The 16,854-nt window shown below is 47.7% G+C and overlaps 1 protein-coding gene across 38 annotated transcripts in view; it reads left to right on the top strand.

Annotated features, from left to right (window-relative positions):
- Positions 1 to 16,854, top strand: part of LOC6492917 (Down syndrome cell adhesion molecule-like protein Dscam2) — a 58,468-nt gene that overhangs the window by 33,978 nt on the left and 7,636 nt on the right. For 29 of the 38 annotated variants that reach the window (XM_044715525.1, XM_044715523.1, XM_044715524.1 and 26 more), the window contains 8 exons: positions 2,292 to 2,591; positions 12,497 to 12,616; positions 12,674 to 13,900; positions 13,969 to 14,124; positions 14,178 to 14,861; positions 14,916 to 15,024; positions 15,079 to 15,255; positions 15,315 to 15,481. In XM_044715525.1, coding sequence (XP_044571460.1) covers positions 2,292 to 2,591; positions 12,497 to 12,616; positions 12,674 to 13,900; positions 13,969 to 14,124; positions 14,178 to 14,861; positions 14,916 to 15,024; positions 15,079 to 15,255; positions 15,315 to 15,481 — 2,940 coding nt within the window. Of the gene's footprint in view, positions 1 to 679; positions 971 to 2,291; positions 2,592 to 9,083; positions 9,372 to 9,917; positions 10,203 to 12,496; positions 12,617 to 12,673; positions 13,901 to 13,968; positions 14,125 to 14,177; positions 14,862 to 14,915; positions 15,025 to 15,078; positions 15,256 to 15,314; positions 15,482 to 16,854 lie in introns of all 38 variants that reach the window. The other 9 variants (XM_032450763.2, XM_032450759.2, XM_032450768.2 and 6 more) reach the window with 4 other exon arrangements.

The following is a 16,854-nucleotide window of genomic DNA, read 5'->3' as shown; positions in this document are numbered from 1 at the left end:
TGCCCCTTGACATCTATTGGACTTTGAACTCTGCCCTCATTGTGAACGGGGAGCTGGGCTTCACCCTAGTGAGGCTGAACAAAAGGACGAGTTCGCTGAATGTGGACTCCCTAGAGGCTGTCCACCGAGGCACCTATAAGTGCATTGCCAATAATTCAGCCGGCTATGCGGAGTATGTTTCCACTCTAGAAGTTAATGGTTGGTTCGAGTCTGCAATCGTTAAGATTAAAATCTTTATGTTATGTAGATTTCCTTATGGTTTCTTATGCTTTACATTCCCCATCAAGTACCCCCTCAAATCCAACCCTTTGACTTTGGAGCCGAGCCAGCCAACACGGGTGAGGTGGCTGGCAGCTTCTGCATGGTGCCCAAGGGCGACCTGCCTTTGGAGATCCGTTGGACCCTGAACTCCGCACCCATTATCACGGGCGAGCATGGCTTTTCTTTGTCTCGCCTGAATCCGCGCACAAGCTCCTTGAACATAGACTCTCTGGAAGCGAGACACCGAGGACTGTACCGATGCATTGCCACCAACAGGGCTGGCAGCACAGAATATAGCGCCGAGTTGCACGTGAACGGTCATTACTCATCATAATCAACTATTATAGATATTATTTTATTCATTTTTGGTTTAATTTGATTCATAATTATTTGATATTCACTCCCCGTCCTCGTCAAGTGCCGCCCCAAGTCCTGCCCTTCAGTTTCGGGGAGTCGGCCGCCGATGTGGGCGACATAGCCAGTGCCAATTGTGTGGTGCCCAAGGGAGACCTGCCCCTCGAGATCCGTTGGTCCCTCAATTCGGCTCCGATTGTCAACGGGGAGAATGGCTTCACCCTGGTGCGGCTGAACAAGCGAACGAGTCTGTTGAACATTGAATCGCTGACTGCCTTCCATCGCGGTGTCTTCAAGTGCATAGCCAGCAATGCGGCTGGAAGCAGCGAGAATGTGGCTGAGTTGCAAGTTAATGGTTTGTCCCGACTGTACAAATACGGCTTAAACCTAAGAGCACGCTTAAATAGTTAAATAGTTAAACACTAAGTATTGTCTTCACTGACTGTTGTGGTTTGGTGTTCGTTGTTGGAGCTTAAGTACATAGTTTAAAGAAAAGGTTACTATGGGTAGTACTATGCCATTGTCTCACCTCTATTACCCGTCTATAGTCCCTCCCCAAGTCATGCCATTTGTGTTTGGGGATGAGCCCTCTAACTACGGAGACAGTACGGCTGTCCAATGTATGGTTTTCAAGGGCGACACCCCCCTGCAGCTGCACTGGACCCTAAACGGACAGCCGATCACCAATGAACACGTCGGAATACGTATCATCAAAATGTCACCCAAGCTGAGCTCCCTGAGCATCGACTCCATCAGTGGCCACCATCGGGGGCTGTTCAAGTGCATCGCCACCAATGCAGCCGGAATGGCCGAGCAGAGTGCCGAGCTGATGGTCAACGGTTATTATCTGCGATTTAATCAAGACTTTTGCTTATTTTTCGTTTGTTTTTAATCCCAAAAATCCTGAACTCCTAAACCCAAGTGCCGCCTCAAATACGTCCCTTTGACTTTGGCGACGAGGCCTCCAATTCGGGCGAGACCATGGGCGTCCAGTGTACGGTGATCAAGGGCGACCTCCCCATAAACATCACGTGGGCTCTCAACAATCACACCCTGAACAGCGGGGACCTGGACGTCGTCATCGGTCGCATGTCCACCAAGTCCAGCACCCTAAATATCGACTATATAGCCGCTGAACATCGTGGCGTCTACACCTGTCTGGCCCGGAACCAGGCCGGCCAGAGCAGCTACAGTGCAGAGCTGAAAGTCAACGGTCACTGCCTCTATTTTTGAAGCGTCTTAGTAGCTATAGTTTATGTTTATTTATTGTGTTGCCTGATTTTGAACCTCAATCCCTCCCAGTTCTGCCCAGTGTCCATCCCTTCAGCTTTGATGCCGAGGCCAACGAGGGCGACAGCGTCCAGTTGACCTGCCACGTGGCCAAGGGTGACCTTCCGCTCCGCATCCGCTGGACCCACAATGGGCTGCCCCTCTTTCCACACCTGGGAGTGATGGCCAGCAAGATCGGGGAGCGGATCAGCCTGTTGACGGTGGAGTCGGTGAAGGCGGTCAATTCGGGGAACTACAGCTGTGTGGCCAGCAACAATGCGGGCAACGTGAGCTACAGCGCCGAGCTGCTAGTGAATGGTTAACAAAACACCTTTGAAATGTCCTGTGAAACTCTTTTTTTGATTGAATATATTTTACCCTTCCATCCCTGTCCTGTCTCCACCCAGTTCCTCCCCAAATCGTGCCCTTCGCCTACGAGGATGTCATAAACATGGGCGACTCGATCGATTTGTTCTGCCAAATCCAAAAGGGCGACCGCCCCGTCAAGGTGCACTGGAGCTTCGAGCGAAGCTCCGGGGAGTCCGGCTTTGATCAAATGCAGCCCCAGATGCGGACGAATCGCATCAGTGGGAAGACGAGCATGCTGTCCATTCCCAGTGCCAGTCCGGCGCACACGGGCCGATACACCTGCATAGCCAGTAACCTGGCCGGAACGACTACCTACAGCGTTGACCTGACCGTGAACGGTATTGGCTTGAATCATAAACTGAACTAGACCTTAAGGGTTGCGGTTTCCTAGTCTTGAAAGTATGCGTTGATACTAATCTAATCCATTCTCTCTAACTCCCATTATCTAACTTGTGAGCTTGTGAGGCTTAATCTGCAGTGTTTGTGCATCTTAGAGATACTAATTATAGTTTCCCCTTTTACGTCCCAAAGTGGCCCCCAAAATAGCGTCCTTTGATTTCGGGGAAGAGCCCCTGAACTACGGAGAGCCGGCCTCTGTCCAATGCACCATTTTGGGAGGCGACCTGCCCATCAATGTCACCTGGCAGCTAAACAACGCCACCATCGATAGCTTCCACGACATATCGTTTTCGCGGATAGGAAAAAGGATCAACGTGCTCTCCATTGAGTCCGTGTCCGCTCATCATGCCGGATACTATTCGTGCCATGCCGAAAACAAAGCCGGCATTACGGCTCACTCGGCACGATTGATTGTGAATGGTTAGCGGGAGTGTTACTAGATATAAGACAAGTTATTAATTATCCTTAGTTTGTATTGATTTTTTTACCCACCAACCTTAATCCTTCGTTTTCGTAGTCCATCCCAAGATAAACCCTTTCACTTTTGGGGAAGAGTCCATGAGTTACGGGGAGTTTGTCAATGTCCAGTGCATCATTTCGGGCGGGGATCTTCCCGTGAACATCACTTGGACCCTGAACGATCGTCCTTTCGAGGATTATCTAGAAATAATAACCACCAAGCGTGGAAAACGTATCAACGAGCTGACCATCGAGGCTGTGTCGGCCAAGCATGCTGGAAACTATTCGTGTATTGCCGAAAATAGAGCTGGTCGTGTCAATCACATGGCTGAGCTGAAAGTGAACGGTTATTACATTTCCATTTATTTAAAATAATATTTAATTTTGGTTGTACTGTTATTGTTTTCTTCCTGCCTCAAACCCCCTGAACCCAAAACCAGTGGCCCCAAAAATATCGCCCTTTGACTTTGGAGATGAACCCTCGAACTTCGGGGAGTCTGCCAGTGTCCAGTGCCTGGTCACCTCGGGGGACTTTCCCGTCAGCTTTGCCTGGCTCTTTAATGGCCGGGAGATCAATGAGAATGTCTACGACGTATCCATGGTCAAGTTGGGCAAGAAGATCAGCGCCCTATCCATAGACATTGTCAGAGACCACCATGCCGGGAATTATACTTGTGTGGCTGTCAATCGCGCGACTTCGGTTAACTACACGGCTGAATTAGTTGTGAATGGTATTGGAGAAAGATATTTTGTCTTAAGAGCATGCGATTGTGGATTTTCTTAGTTTACTTATTTATTTGTTTTCCCAACCCGTTCCCCGAACCAAGTTCCCCCCAAGATCGCCCATTTTGACTTTGGGGATCATGCCGTGAACTTTGAAGAGTCTGTCTCTGTGAATTGTCTCATCTACCTGGGCGACCTGCCCATGGACATCACCTGGCTGTTCAACGGGGCCCACATTAGTGCCTATTCCGGAGTGTCTATAGTCAAGGGTGGCAAGAAGGCGAGCATCCTGACAATAGACTCCGTGCACGGAGGACACGCGGGAAATTACACCTGCAAGGCGCGAAACGATGCGGACTCGGCGGAATACACGGCCGAGTTGATTGTCAATGGTATTGAGTGGCCACCGTACTATAGATCTATTGTGTCCTTTGAATTGTAGTTTGATTTTGATCCCTGAATCCTCCTCCCTGTTCCCACCTACAGCCCCGCCCAAGCTAGCTCCCTTCGACTTTGGTGAATCGCCGTCCAACTTTGAAGACTCCGTTTCGGTAAATTGCCTGGTCACATCGGGAGATCTGCCCATAGACATCGATTGGTTATTCGAGGGAGAACCCATCAACTTTTCCACTGGCATAGCGGTGCTCCGTGGAGGCAAGCGGACCAGTCTTCTGACCATCGACTCCGTGCATGCAGGACATGCTGGGAACTACACCTGCAAGGCAAAGAACAAGGCGGCCAGCAGCGAATACTCAGCGGCCCTCATCGTGAACGGTTGGCGGGGCACACTGTCTTCCTTAGTCTAGGATTTTGATTTGTTTCTGTAGCCTTTTTTTAACCACAACCATCCCTACCCAAGCTCCGCCCAAGATCACACCCTTCAGCTTTGGCGAAGAGCCGGCTAACGTGGAGGATTCCGTGTCGGTAACCTGTCTGATCTCCACCGGGGACCTGCCCATCGACATCGAGTGGCTCTTCAATGACTTCGCCATCAGTTCGTACTCGGGGATGTCGGTTGTGAAGGGCGGCAAGCGCAATAGTGTCCTCAGCATCGACAGTGTCCAGGCCCGGCATGCCGGGAAGTATAGTTGTCGGGCCAAGAACCATGCCGCTGCTGTGAATTACACTACCGAGTTGGTAGTGAATGGTATTGACTGGAAAATATATGTTTTTCTTAGAGTAGACTATTTTATTTGATTTTATATTCTGATCGGTTATGTTATTCCCTCGTTTACCACCCAAGTCGCTCCGAAAATAACGCCCTTTGATTTCGGCGATGAACCCACGAATGTTGAGGACTCGGTCTCGGTGACGTGTCTTGTATCCAGCGGGGACTTGCCCGTTGACATCGAGTGGCTTTTCAATGACTTCGGCATCAGTTCGTACTCGGGAATGTCGGTCATGAAGGGCGGAAAGCGTAATAGTGTCCTCAGCATCGACAGTGTCCAGGCGCGTCATGCCGGGAAGTATAGTTGTCGGGCCAAGAACCATGCGGCCGCTGTGAATTATACAGCCGAGTTGATAGTGAATGGTACTAATAGCTACAAGTCTTATACTCTTTATTTGATCATTTCAATGCATTTATTAGCTATTCTTTTTTTGCCCCCACCCTTTCTTATACTTCCGAAGTGCCCCCCAAAATAACTCCTTTTGATTTTGGCGATGAGCCCACAAACGTTGAGGATTCTGTGTCGGTCACTTGTCTGATATCCAGCGGAGATCTGCCTATTGACATTGAGTGGATGTTTAATGACTTTGGAATCAGTTCCTACTCGGGGATTACGGTGGTCAAAGGAGGAAAACGCAGTAGTGTTCTGGGCATCGATAATGTCCAGGCCCGGCACGCGGGAAAGTATAGTTGCCGGGCCAAGAATCATGCTGCTGCAGTCAACTATACCACAGAGCTAATAGTTAATGGTACACAATGGAAATACAAATTTAATAGACTTATTTTAGTTTAATAGAGTTCCTCAGTTTTAGCCTTATTTTAATAAATTCCAATCCTATAAGTTCCCCCAAAAATCACACCTTTCCACTTCGGGGAGGAGCCCACAAATGTGGAGGACTCTGTTTCGGTGACCTGCTTGATCTCTAGCGGGGACCTGCCCATCGATATCGAGTGGTTGTTCAATGACTTTGGAATCAGTTCCTACTCCGGAATGACCGTCCTCCGCGGCGGCAAGCGGACGAGCATGCTCACCATCGACAATGTCCACGCCCGGCATGCCGGAAAGTATAGTTGTCGGGCCAAGAACCACGCGGCGGCTGTCAATTACACCACAGAACTGATAGTGAATGGTATTAACGGGCTAAAGTTTCTTCTAGTAGATATTTCATAGTTAAATGATATGCTTTAAGTTAATAATTTTATGTTTCCCAAGTCCCACCCAAGATTACACCCTTTGACTTCGGGGAGGAGCCCACCAATGTTGAGGATTCGGTTTCAGTCACTTGCCTCATATCCAGCGGGGACCTGCCCATAGACATTGAGTGGTTGTTCAACGACTACGGCATCAGCTCCTTCTCCGGTATTACGATCTATAGGGGCGGCAAAAGGACGAGCATGTTGACCATCGACAATGTCCATGCTCGCCATGCGGGGAAATATAGTTGTCGGGCTAAGAACCACGCGGCGGCGGTTAATTACACGACTGAGTTGATAGTTAATGGTATTTAAGACAACACTAAGTAGTACCAGTAGACTGTTATATGCTCTTAAGATTATTTGTTTCCTAATTGTTTACCCCCTTCCTGTAAAGCCCCTCCAAAACTAGCTCCCTTCGACTTTGGCGAAGCGCCTGCCAACTTTGAGGACTCGGTTTCGGTAAACTGCCTTGTTTCCTCTGGGGATCTGCCCATCGACATCGAATGGCTGTTCAACGGCGAGGCCATCAACTATGCCACTGGCGTTGCGGTTCTACGAGGTGGCAAGCGCACCAGTGTCCTTACTATAGACTCTGTCCACGCAGGACATGCCGGCAACTACACCTGCAAGGCCAAGAACAAGGCAGCTAGCTCCGAATACTCGGCGGAGTTAATTGTGAACGGTTGTGGCTTCTTCTCAGTACTTTTAGTTACATTTTAAGTCCTTATTTGAGGTGTCCTTTTGTTGAGTTAATCTTTTCTTTTGCTTCCAAAATATCCCTACTAAGTCCCGCCAAAAATTACGCCCTTCGACTTTGGGGAAACCCCTGCGAACGTGGAGGACTCTGTGTCGGTCATGTGTCTCATCTCCACCGGGGACCTGCCCATCGATATTGAGTGGTTGTTCAATGACTACGGGATTAGTTCGTATTCCGGAATAAATGTTGTCAAGGGCGGTAAGAGGAACAGCATGCTGAGTATCGACAGTGTCCAGGCCCGTCACGCGGGTCAGTACAGCTGTCGGGCCAAGAACCACGCCGCCGCCGTAAACTACACAGCTCAGCTGACTGTTAATGGTACAAAGTGTCCCCAATAGGTCTAATATCTTCTTTGTTTGCCTTGTTTTTGTGTTTTACTTTGAAACCCCAAGTTCCGCCCAAAATTACACCCTTTAACTTCGGAGAAGAGCCCACGAATGTCGAGGATTCGGTTTCGGTGACATGTCTGATCTCCAGCGGGGACTTGCCCATCGACATCGAGTGGCTGTTCAACGACTATGGGATCAGTTCCTATTCGGGCATCAATGTGGTGAAGGGCGGCAAGAGGAACAGCATGCTGAGCATCGACAGTGTCCAGGCCCGCCACGCGGGCAAGTACAGCTGTCGGGCCAAGAACCACGCCGCGGCTGTAAATTACACAACCGAACTGATAGTTAATGGTACTCTTTGGTTTCAGAAACTGCACAGCAAACACTTTACTTCATTTTTTAAGTTTTCTGTTGACATCCCTTGGCTAATTGTAGTTCTCCTCCTTCTTTTTTTGTGGCAAGTTGCCCCCAAGATAGCGCACTTTGATTTTGGCGACGAGGCGGCCAACTTTGAAGATTCCGTGTCGGTGAACTGCCTGGTCAGCTCGGGGGATCTGCCCCTCGACATCGAGTGGTTGTTCAACGACTATCCCCTCAACCACTACTCGGGCATATCCACCTCGAAGATGGGCAAGCGCCTCAGTGTCCTGATGATCGATGCCGTGAGTGCCCGGCACGTGGGCAACTACACCTGCAAGGCCCGGAATCTGTGGGCCTCGGCGGTCTACACCGCCCAGTTGATAGTGAACGGTATTGGCCAATAGCCACCCGGAGCCTGGGCTTTTGTACAGCACTTTAATGTCAGTTTTAGTTAGTTTTGTATTTGCGAACCCACTTCTCTCCCTCCCACACACCACACCAACTATATGCATGTCTGCTTTTGGCTTTTGTGTCTTGGCTTTGAAATCATAGCTTGTAAGAATCGGGGGTTTTCAGGAAGTAATTTCAAAGGATGCTTTAGTACACCCATTTATAGGTCTTTACCCTTTCTGATTACCCCAAGTACCGCCACACATCAGTCCCTTTGAGTTTGGGGACGAGCCCGCCAACTTCGGCGACTCTGTCACCGTGCAGTGCACCATTTCCAAGGGCGACCTTCCCGTGGACATCAACTGGCTCTTCAACGACTATCCCATCAACGAGTACCATGGGGTGACCACCTCGAAGATTGGCAAGAAGGTCAATGTCCTCACCATCGACTCGGTCAACGGCAACAATGCGGGAAACTATACGTGCCGGGCCAGGAACAAGGCCCAAACGGTGGAGTACACGGCTGCTCTGGTGGTCAACGGTGGGCCGAAGGATTCAATCTCACACCACATATTTTAGAGTAGAATAGTCTTTGGTTTTGCTTTTCGTTGATTTGGTTTGTTTTTGTTTTCCAACTCCCGCAAGTCTTGCCCCAAATCACGCCCTTTGCCACGGGCTCGCAGCCCACGCACCTTGGCCAGTACATAACCTACCAATGCACCCTCACGGAGGGCGATCTGCCCCTGAATATTCGCTGGACGTTCAACAACCAACCGCTCTTCAATGACGAGGACCAGGACATCCTCATCGCCAAGATGGGCCGCCGCAGCAGTGTCCTCACTATCGAGAGTGTGGCGGCCCGCCACGCCGGCAATTATACTTGCCACGGGGAGAATGCCGCCGGAAGGGCCTCCTATAGCACCCAGCTGCGAGTGATAGGTCCTTGTCACAGGATTAGGCTTAGATACAGCTTTCTTTGATCCGCTTTTGATTTATTTTGTGCACCTTTTGTTTTACCATCCCACCACCACCATCGCCACCGATCCAGTTCTGCCCCGCATCATTCCCTTCGCCTTCGAGGAGGGCCCTGCCCAGGTGGGCCAATATCTGACCTTGCACTGCTCCGTCCCAGGAGGCGACCTGCCCCTCACCATCGAATGGACGCTGGACGGCCAGGAGATCCCCGAGGACTCGGGCATCAGTACTGCGCGTGTCGGTCGTCGCGGCAGTGTCCTGACCATCGAGGCTGTGGAGGCCTCTCATGCGGGAAATTTCACGTGCCACGCCCACAACTCGGCGGGGCATCAGCAGTTCACAACGCCTTTGAACGTCTACGGTTAGAAATCCAAAGGGAACGGGTGGCTCGAGTAGTTTTTTGTGGTTGCGTACTAACCTCGGCAAAAGTCAGCAAAAGTGTCGATAGAGTGGGATGGGGGTTTTGGATGAATACGAATTTTTAAATCAAGAAAATACTATTATATAATATATATTTTAGAACTTATAATAATCTTTTACTGGCATCCAAAACTCCCATCTCTTAGCATCTATCGCGGCATGATCTTCCGAACACCTGTCTCTATCTGCTGTTGTCTTTCTAACTGCCTCGTCTGTGAATCTGAATCTGTTTCTATATCCTATATCTGATCTATTTGGATCTGTCACTGTTTGGTAGTTAAGGCCTGGCGCACACTCACCCACAAAAGCTTGCATGAATTTCATCGATAAGCACTGATATGGATCGTATTAACGAACAAATGATAAAGATATTTGATCTAAAGGATAGGCTTTTAGGGAAAAGAAGACTTCTTCCGAAGCATTCTTTATTGGGGTCCATCAATTGCCTTTATTATATTTTTTGTTTAATTTTAATTTAACATTAAAGTGCTCCCCAAACTGGCGCCCCTGCCCGTGAACTCCCCTCTGTATGTGGGCGACTACTACCAAATATCCTGCGCCGTGGTGCATGGCGATGCGCCCTTCAACATCACCTGGTATTACAATGGCCAGCCGGCTGGTGACCTGCCCGGAGTCAGTATCCTGATGCACAGTCACCGGAGCAGCTCGCTGAACATCGAGAGTGTGCGTGGTGACCACGCTGGCACTTACACCTGTCGCGGTGCCAATCGGGCGGGCCAGTCTTCCGTCGAGACGCTTCTGAGTGTCAAGGGTTTGTGCCAGTCCTGATTTCAAGAAGTTGCCAGGAGGCGGCCTGTAGTTGTAGTCTCTAGAATAGGCGAACTATCATCTGTACATCCCCACTGTCTGTCTCTGAGTCCCTCTGTTGCTGGTGTTGGTATGGCATATCCTGTGTAAAATAACACTAGGGGGATATTACCCCACTGTACAGACTGTTCACTCACTGCACGATTTCCTTAGAGCTGCCCCAGATCGAGCAGTTCCACTTCAATCCCAACGGGGTCAATGGCGGCCAGGCGGTTCGGGTCATGTGCATGGTTACCTCGGGGGACCTGCCCATCGACATCTACTGGCTGAAGGACGGACAGCCCCTGCTGCGCTCCATCTACCACAAGATCGACGAGTACACCCTGATCCTGTCCCTGCGACAGACCACCATTGGTGACTCCGGCAACTATACGTGTGTGGCTAGCAATGCGGCGGGATTGGCCAGTCGCTGGTCCACCCTAAAAGTGAAGGGTATTTAAAGGGCACTTGCTGTATATACGAATTTTTAAAGTGTTCTTCTTATTGTGATTTTTTTTATGAATTTTTTTCCATTTACGAATCCCTAAGATAATGGCCATACGATAGGAAACATTTTCTATTGCCTACTTTCCTGCGCTCAAGTCCTGTTAAAGGCAGTTAATTAAATTTTCCCGATAAACTTTCCAAAAACCAACACTGTAATAATATTTTCTACGAGTTTTTCTATCAAAGGCATATATAATTTAATTTTAAATAAATCTGAATAATAGAAACTCTTACATTTCCCCCAAAAACCAACAAAAGAACCGCCCGTGCTTGCTCCGCTCCTGATTTCCACTTCCGTCTGCGATGTCGGTGACTATGTGCAGCTCACGTGCATTGCCAGCCGGGGTGCCACGCCCATTTTGTTCGAATGGTGGCTGGATGGGCGGCAGTTGCACGATGGAGGCGATGATGTCGTCACACAGGCAACAGTGGGCGAGCATACCAGCCTTCTGCTCATCAACCGGGTGGGGGCGGGGCATGCGGGCAACTACACTTGCAGGGCAAGCAACCAAGTGGGCGTGGCCGAGCGACTTGACAGGCTAACTGTAAATGGTAATTGAGGGCAGGAGCTATACTTTGTCTCGCTTACCCTTTTGACTTTACAGTTTTTGCTATCGTCTTCTCTTAATCGAAAATTTTCACTCTCTAGGCCAAAAAAAAATATGGTTCGAGGTCTATATACATATGTACATATGTGCAGTTTTAAATATTACTCTTAAATGTCATAAACTTGAGGATAAAAGCTCCCTAAGGCGGCAAAGTTAGAAGATATCTAACCTAGGTTCCCACCAAAATAATATGTTTGTTAATCACCTGGCAAAAAAGCAACAAAACAAAGATCTGACTCTGCACACACATCCAAGCACAACACACAGAATTACCCAAGCCCTGTCTGAGGACTACATTCTTTTGATTAATTTTTTAGTTTAAAAGTTCACAAAGCTCATGCTCCAACACCGAATAAACCAACCAACCAACAGTCGACAAGCATCTGCAACATGTACTACCTAAAACCGCTTCTAATTGTCTACTTAACCGAAACTAAACTTAATCGTTACTAAGAAACTCGGTCTTCCCCCACAATCGAGACCGAGTCTGCGCTTCCGTAAACGTAAACCCATCGCCCCTATCAGTCTTGCCCCAAAGCCCACACCCCGAATCCCATCCCAAGTCCCTCATTAATTAACTTTCATTTCTTTGATCATAATTTACTTAGAGATTAAGTCACAAAACAAAACCCATTTGCACTGAAAAATGGTCTTTGTTTTCCACAAACTGCATGAACTTTAACCTTTAGTTTTGTCTAACTTTAGTTTGATTAAAATCCAACTTTCATTTGTCCTTTTAACAATTTGGTTCATTGTGCTAAACTTTAGTTGTAGCTTGGCCTTTTTATTTTAATTAAAGTTTAAGCCAAAGAATGGAAATACTTTTGAAAGAAAAACTAAAGTACTTAAAAGTATTTGCACGCTTTTTAAGCAAATGGAAATGATACTGCTCCTAAACTTCATTCATAAATCTTTTTCTCATATAGAAATTTTTAAAATTTATTTTCTTAAACAAAGATATTGAAAGAATATCCAATTTTCTTTAGAAATCATTTCGATTTGCTTGATTCTAAGTCCGAGTTGATCCGCTTCCTCTACAAATCTTAACTGAACTGCATGCATCAAATACTTTTTTCTAAGAAACCACCACAGCCTTACTAACATATTATCTTTCTACAACCACCACAACCACTCCTGTGTGCAGTGCCACCAAGATGGATCCTTGAACCCACCGACAAAGCCTTCGCCCAGGGATCAGATGCCAAGGTTGAATGCAAAGCCGATGGCTTCCCCAAGCCCCAAGTCACATGGAAGAAAGCTGTTGGTAAGTATTGGTCACCCCTTCCCCATGGAACAAACGCTTAAAAGATATCCTTTCTAGGTGATACCCCCGGAGAGTACAAGGACCTGAAGAAGAACGACAACATTCGCGTAGAAGAAGGAACCCTCCACATCGACAACATCCAGAAGACCAACGAAGGCTACTACTTGTGCGAAGCCATAAACGGCATCGGCTCTGGACTCTCGGCAGTAATCATGATCAGTGTCCAGGCACCGCCAGAATTCACCGAGAAGCTGAGGAACCAGACCGCCCGACGAGGAGAACCCGCCGTATTGCAATGCGAGGCCAAGGGAGAGAAGCCCATCGGCATTTTATGGAACATGAACAACATGCGACTGGATCCCAAGAACGACAACCGATACACCATTCGCGAGGAAATCCTGTCCACCGGCGTCATGTCCAGTTTGTCCATCAAGCGTACCGAAAGGTCTGACTCCGCCCTGTTCACCTGTGTGGCCACCAATGCCTTTGGATCCGACGATGCCAGTATCAACATGATTGTTCAGGAAGTGCCCGAGATGCCCTACGCCCTGAAGGTCCTTGACAAGTCCGGCCGCTCTGTACAGCTCAGCTGGGCCCAACCCTACGACGGAAACTCGCCCCTGGACAGGTACATCATTGAGTTTAAGCGATCCCGCGCCTCCTGGAGTGAAATCGACCGAGTCATCGTGCCCGGACACACCACCGAAGCCCAAGTACAGAAGCTCAGCCCGGCAACCACCTACAACATTCGCATCGTCGCCGAGAACGCCATTGGAACCTCGCAGTCTTCCGAGGCAGTGACCATCATCACGGCCGAAGAAGCGCCCTCTGGCAAGCCGCAGAACATCAAAGTGGAACCCGTGAACCAGACCACTATGCGCGTCACCTGGAAGCCACCACCACGCAACGAATGGAACGGCGAGATCCTGGGCTACTATGTCGGCTACAAGCTATCCAACACCAACTCTTCGTACGTCTTCGAAACCATCAACTTCATCACCGAGGAGGGCAAGGAGCATAACCTGGAACTGCAAAACCTGCGCGTTTACACCCAGTACTCTGTGGTGATCCAAGCCTTCAACAAGATCGGAGCCGGACCGCTGAGCGAGGAGGAGAAACAATTCACTGCCGAAGGTACACCCAGCCAGCCACCCAGCGACACTGCCTGCACCACCTTGACCTCTCAGACCATCCGCGTCAGCTGGGTTAGCCCTCCCCTGGAATCCGCCAACGGTGTGATCAAGACTTACAAGGTTGTCTATGCCCCCAGCGATGAGTGGTATGGTAAGTACATCAGAGGTCTTGCTTTTTCGAGGGTTTCGAGTACTAATTGTTCAAAATATCCAAAACAGATGAGACCAAGCGTCACTACAAGAAGACTGCCTCTTCGGACACAGTTCTCCATGGCCTGAAGAAGTACACCAACTATACCATGCAAGTCCTGGCCACTACTGCCGGAGGTGATGGAGTTCGAAGTGTGCCCATTCACTGCCAAACCGAACCAGATGGTAAGTAGCTAAGCTGCTCCACCTTATAACAGACTAACTCCCTTTTTCCACAGTTCCCGAAGCCCCCACCGATGTCAAGGCCCTGGTTATGGGTAATGCCGCCATCCTTGTCTCTTGGAGATCACCAGCACAGCCCAACGGAATCATCACCCAGTACACCGTTTACTCTAAGGCTGAAGGCGCTGAGACCGAGACTAAGACCCAGAAGGTGCCCCACTACCAGATGAGCTTCGAGGCCACAGAACTGGAGAAGAACAAACCTTACGAATTCTGGGTGACTGCCAGCACGACCATTGGCGAGGGTCAGCAATCCAAGAGTATTGTGGCCATGCCCAGCGACCAAGTGCCCGCCAAGATCGCCTCCTTCGATGACACCTTCAACGCCACCTTCAAGGAGGACGCCAAGATGCCCTGCCTGGCTGTCGGAGCCCCCCAACCAGAAATCACCTGGAAGATCAAGGGAGTGGAATTCAGTGCCAATGATCGTATGCGTGTCCTCCCCGATGGCTCTCTGCTGATCAAGTCCGTGAATCGCCAGGATGCCGGCGACTACTCCTGCCATGCTGAGAACTCAATTGCCAAGGACTCGATCACCCACAAGCTCATCGTGTTGGCTCCACCCCAGTCGCCCCATGTCACCCTCTCGGCCACCACCACAGATGCTCTGACTGTGAAACTAAAGCCCCATGAGGGAGATACTGCTCCTCTACATGGATACACTCTGCACTACAAACCAGGTAAGCTGATAGTTACGAGTTAAGAGGCTTCAACTGAATAATTATCCTTTACAGAATTCGGAGAATGGGAAACTGCTGAAGTGTCCGTGGACTCACAGAAACACAACATTGAGAATTTACTCTGCGGCTCCCGCTATCAAGTCTATGCCACCGGATTCAACAAGTAAGTCAACTAATACCTTCTGAAGCTTCAATTCTTAAACTATTTATCTTATAGCATTGGCGCTGGAGAGGCTTCTGATATTCTGAACACCCGTACTAAAGGCCAAAAGCCCAAGTTGCCCGAAAAACCACGATTCATCGAAGTGTCCTCCAATTCAGTGTCCCTGCACTTCAAGGCCTGGAAAGATGGTGGTTGCCCCATGTCCCACTTTGTTGTTGAGAGCAAGAAGCGGTAGTTGTTCTAATATTTGCATGTTAAACTGTTACTAAAACCTATAATCATTAATACAGCGATCAAATCGAATGGAACCAGATCTCCAACAATGTCAAGCCCGACAACAACTACGTAGTTTTGGATCTGGAGCCCGCCACCTGGTACAATCTGAGAATCACCGCCCACAACTCCGCCGGATTCACAGTTGCCGAATACGACTTTGCCACCTTGACTGTCACTGGAGGTATTTATGATCTGTTCTCCGATTCTCCCCCTATATATCCCTGCATTGCTTTGTACATAAAGTACTCTACGTAGACTGAGCAGAAGCCCTTTCCTAAGATCACCTCTATGCCCTCAGAACTGGCAGTATAGGGTCTTAAGAAGGGGTTTCCCAGAACTCTGTCCATATACAAATAACAAGATGATAAGCACCAAGCTGTACAATGTTATATCCACACTTTTTATGAGTTCATTTTGCCTTTTACCAACAAAAAGAAAAAAATCTGTATATTGCTTACCAAACAATGAGCCAACTTGTTATTTTTATTTCAAAAATAAGAAACAATTGCACAGTAATTGATATAGTTTTGGTTTATTAAACGCACTCTAAAATGGCTTTTTAGTTATTTAAATTATAATTTATTGGAAGATACTTTTCATTTTGAATTGTCAGAACTCTGAAAGCAGCTGCACCCAAATAGTGTATAATAATAATCATTTGACTTACGTAAATGCAATTTGTTTCCTTCCGTTTTTATCAACAATCCCCAAACGAAGAGCTAATGCCAAGTATCCTTATGTATATAAACGAATAGATTACTAATTCACCAAACCAGCAATCTTTTAAGTTTCTTATTGTTTTCTTTATTTTTTTTTTAATAGACCCAAACATTGTAGAGCTCTATAGATCACAGTATGAATATTTATGATTTAATTTTTGTTTAAAAATTTTATTCTTTTATTTTTTGCATTTCTGTGCCCAGTTTGTGAAAAAATCGATTGTATAAAATAATGTAATTCCAATATAGATTAGGAAAGAAGCTGCTAATAAATGTTGTTGTACCCGCCGAACCATTCCTGAATCTCTGAAATGTAAAAATTCCAATTGATGTTCAACCTGATCATTAAATATATCAAATATCTTCTCTCTAATAATATTTGAAATTCAAAAGTAAACTTCAACCTTCACAACTGGTCACAGAATCGATTCACCCACCACGAATAAAAAACGGATATAGTTATGATTTTAGAAAATTAATTTAATTTTTATTTCAAATAGCAGAGTGCTCATTAACCAGAGACTTGGAAAAGCCAAAATGCATAAGAAACTCAATCGAGAATCGAGCAGAGCCACCATATGCCATAAAAAAAATACAAAAGCACAACAACCAAAGTGTCCTCATCCTGGCCAGAGAGTTTAGATCCGATCCGAGAGACATCATTTCCTTAAAACTTATATACTTACACTACAGCTCCAGTCATTTGCAGACAATTTGTTTTGGGTTATTGCCATTTCAATTAATTTCAGTTTAAACTTTAAAGTTATAGTTATAGTTATAGTTGAGTTGAGTTGAGTTGAGTTCCGCCTAAGTTTCCTTCAAGAAGATTCATCTA

Source organism: Drosophila ananassae, chromosome 3L (assembly GCF_017639315.1).
Source record: "Drosophila ananassae strain 14024-0371.13 chromosome 3L, ASM1763931v2, whole genome shotgun sequence".
Classification (NCBI taxonomy): domain Eukaryota; kingdom Metazoa; phylum Arthropoda; class Insecta; order Diptera; family Drosophilidae; genus Drosophila; species Drosophila ananassae.
Note: the sequence above shows the minus strand (reverse complement) of the source record. Positions and strands in the feature narration are given on the sequence as shown.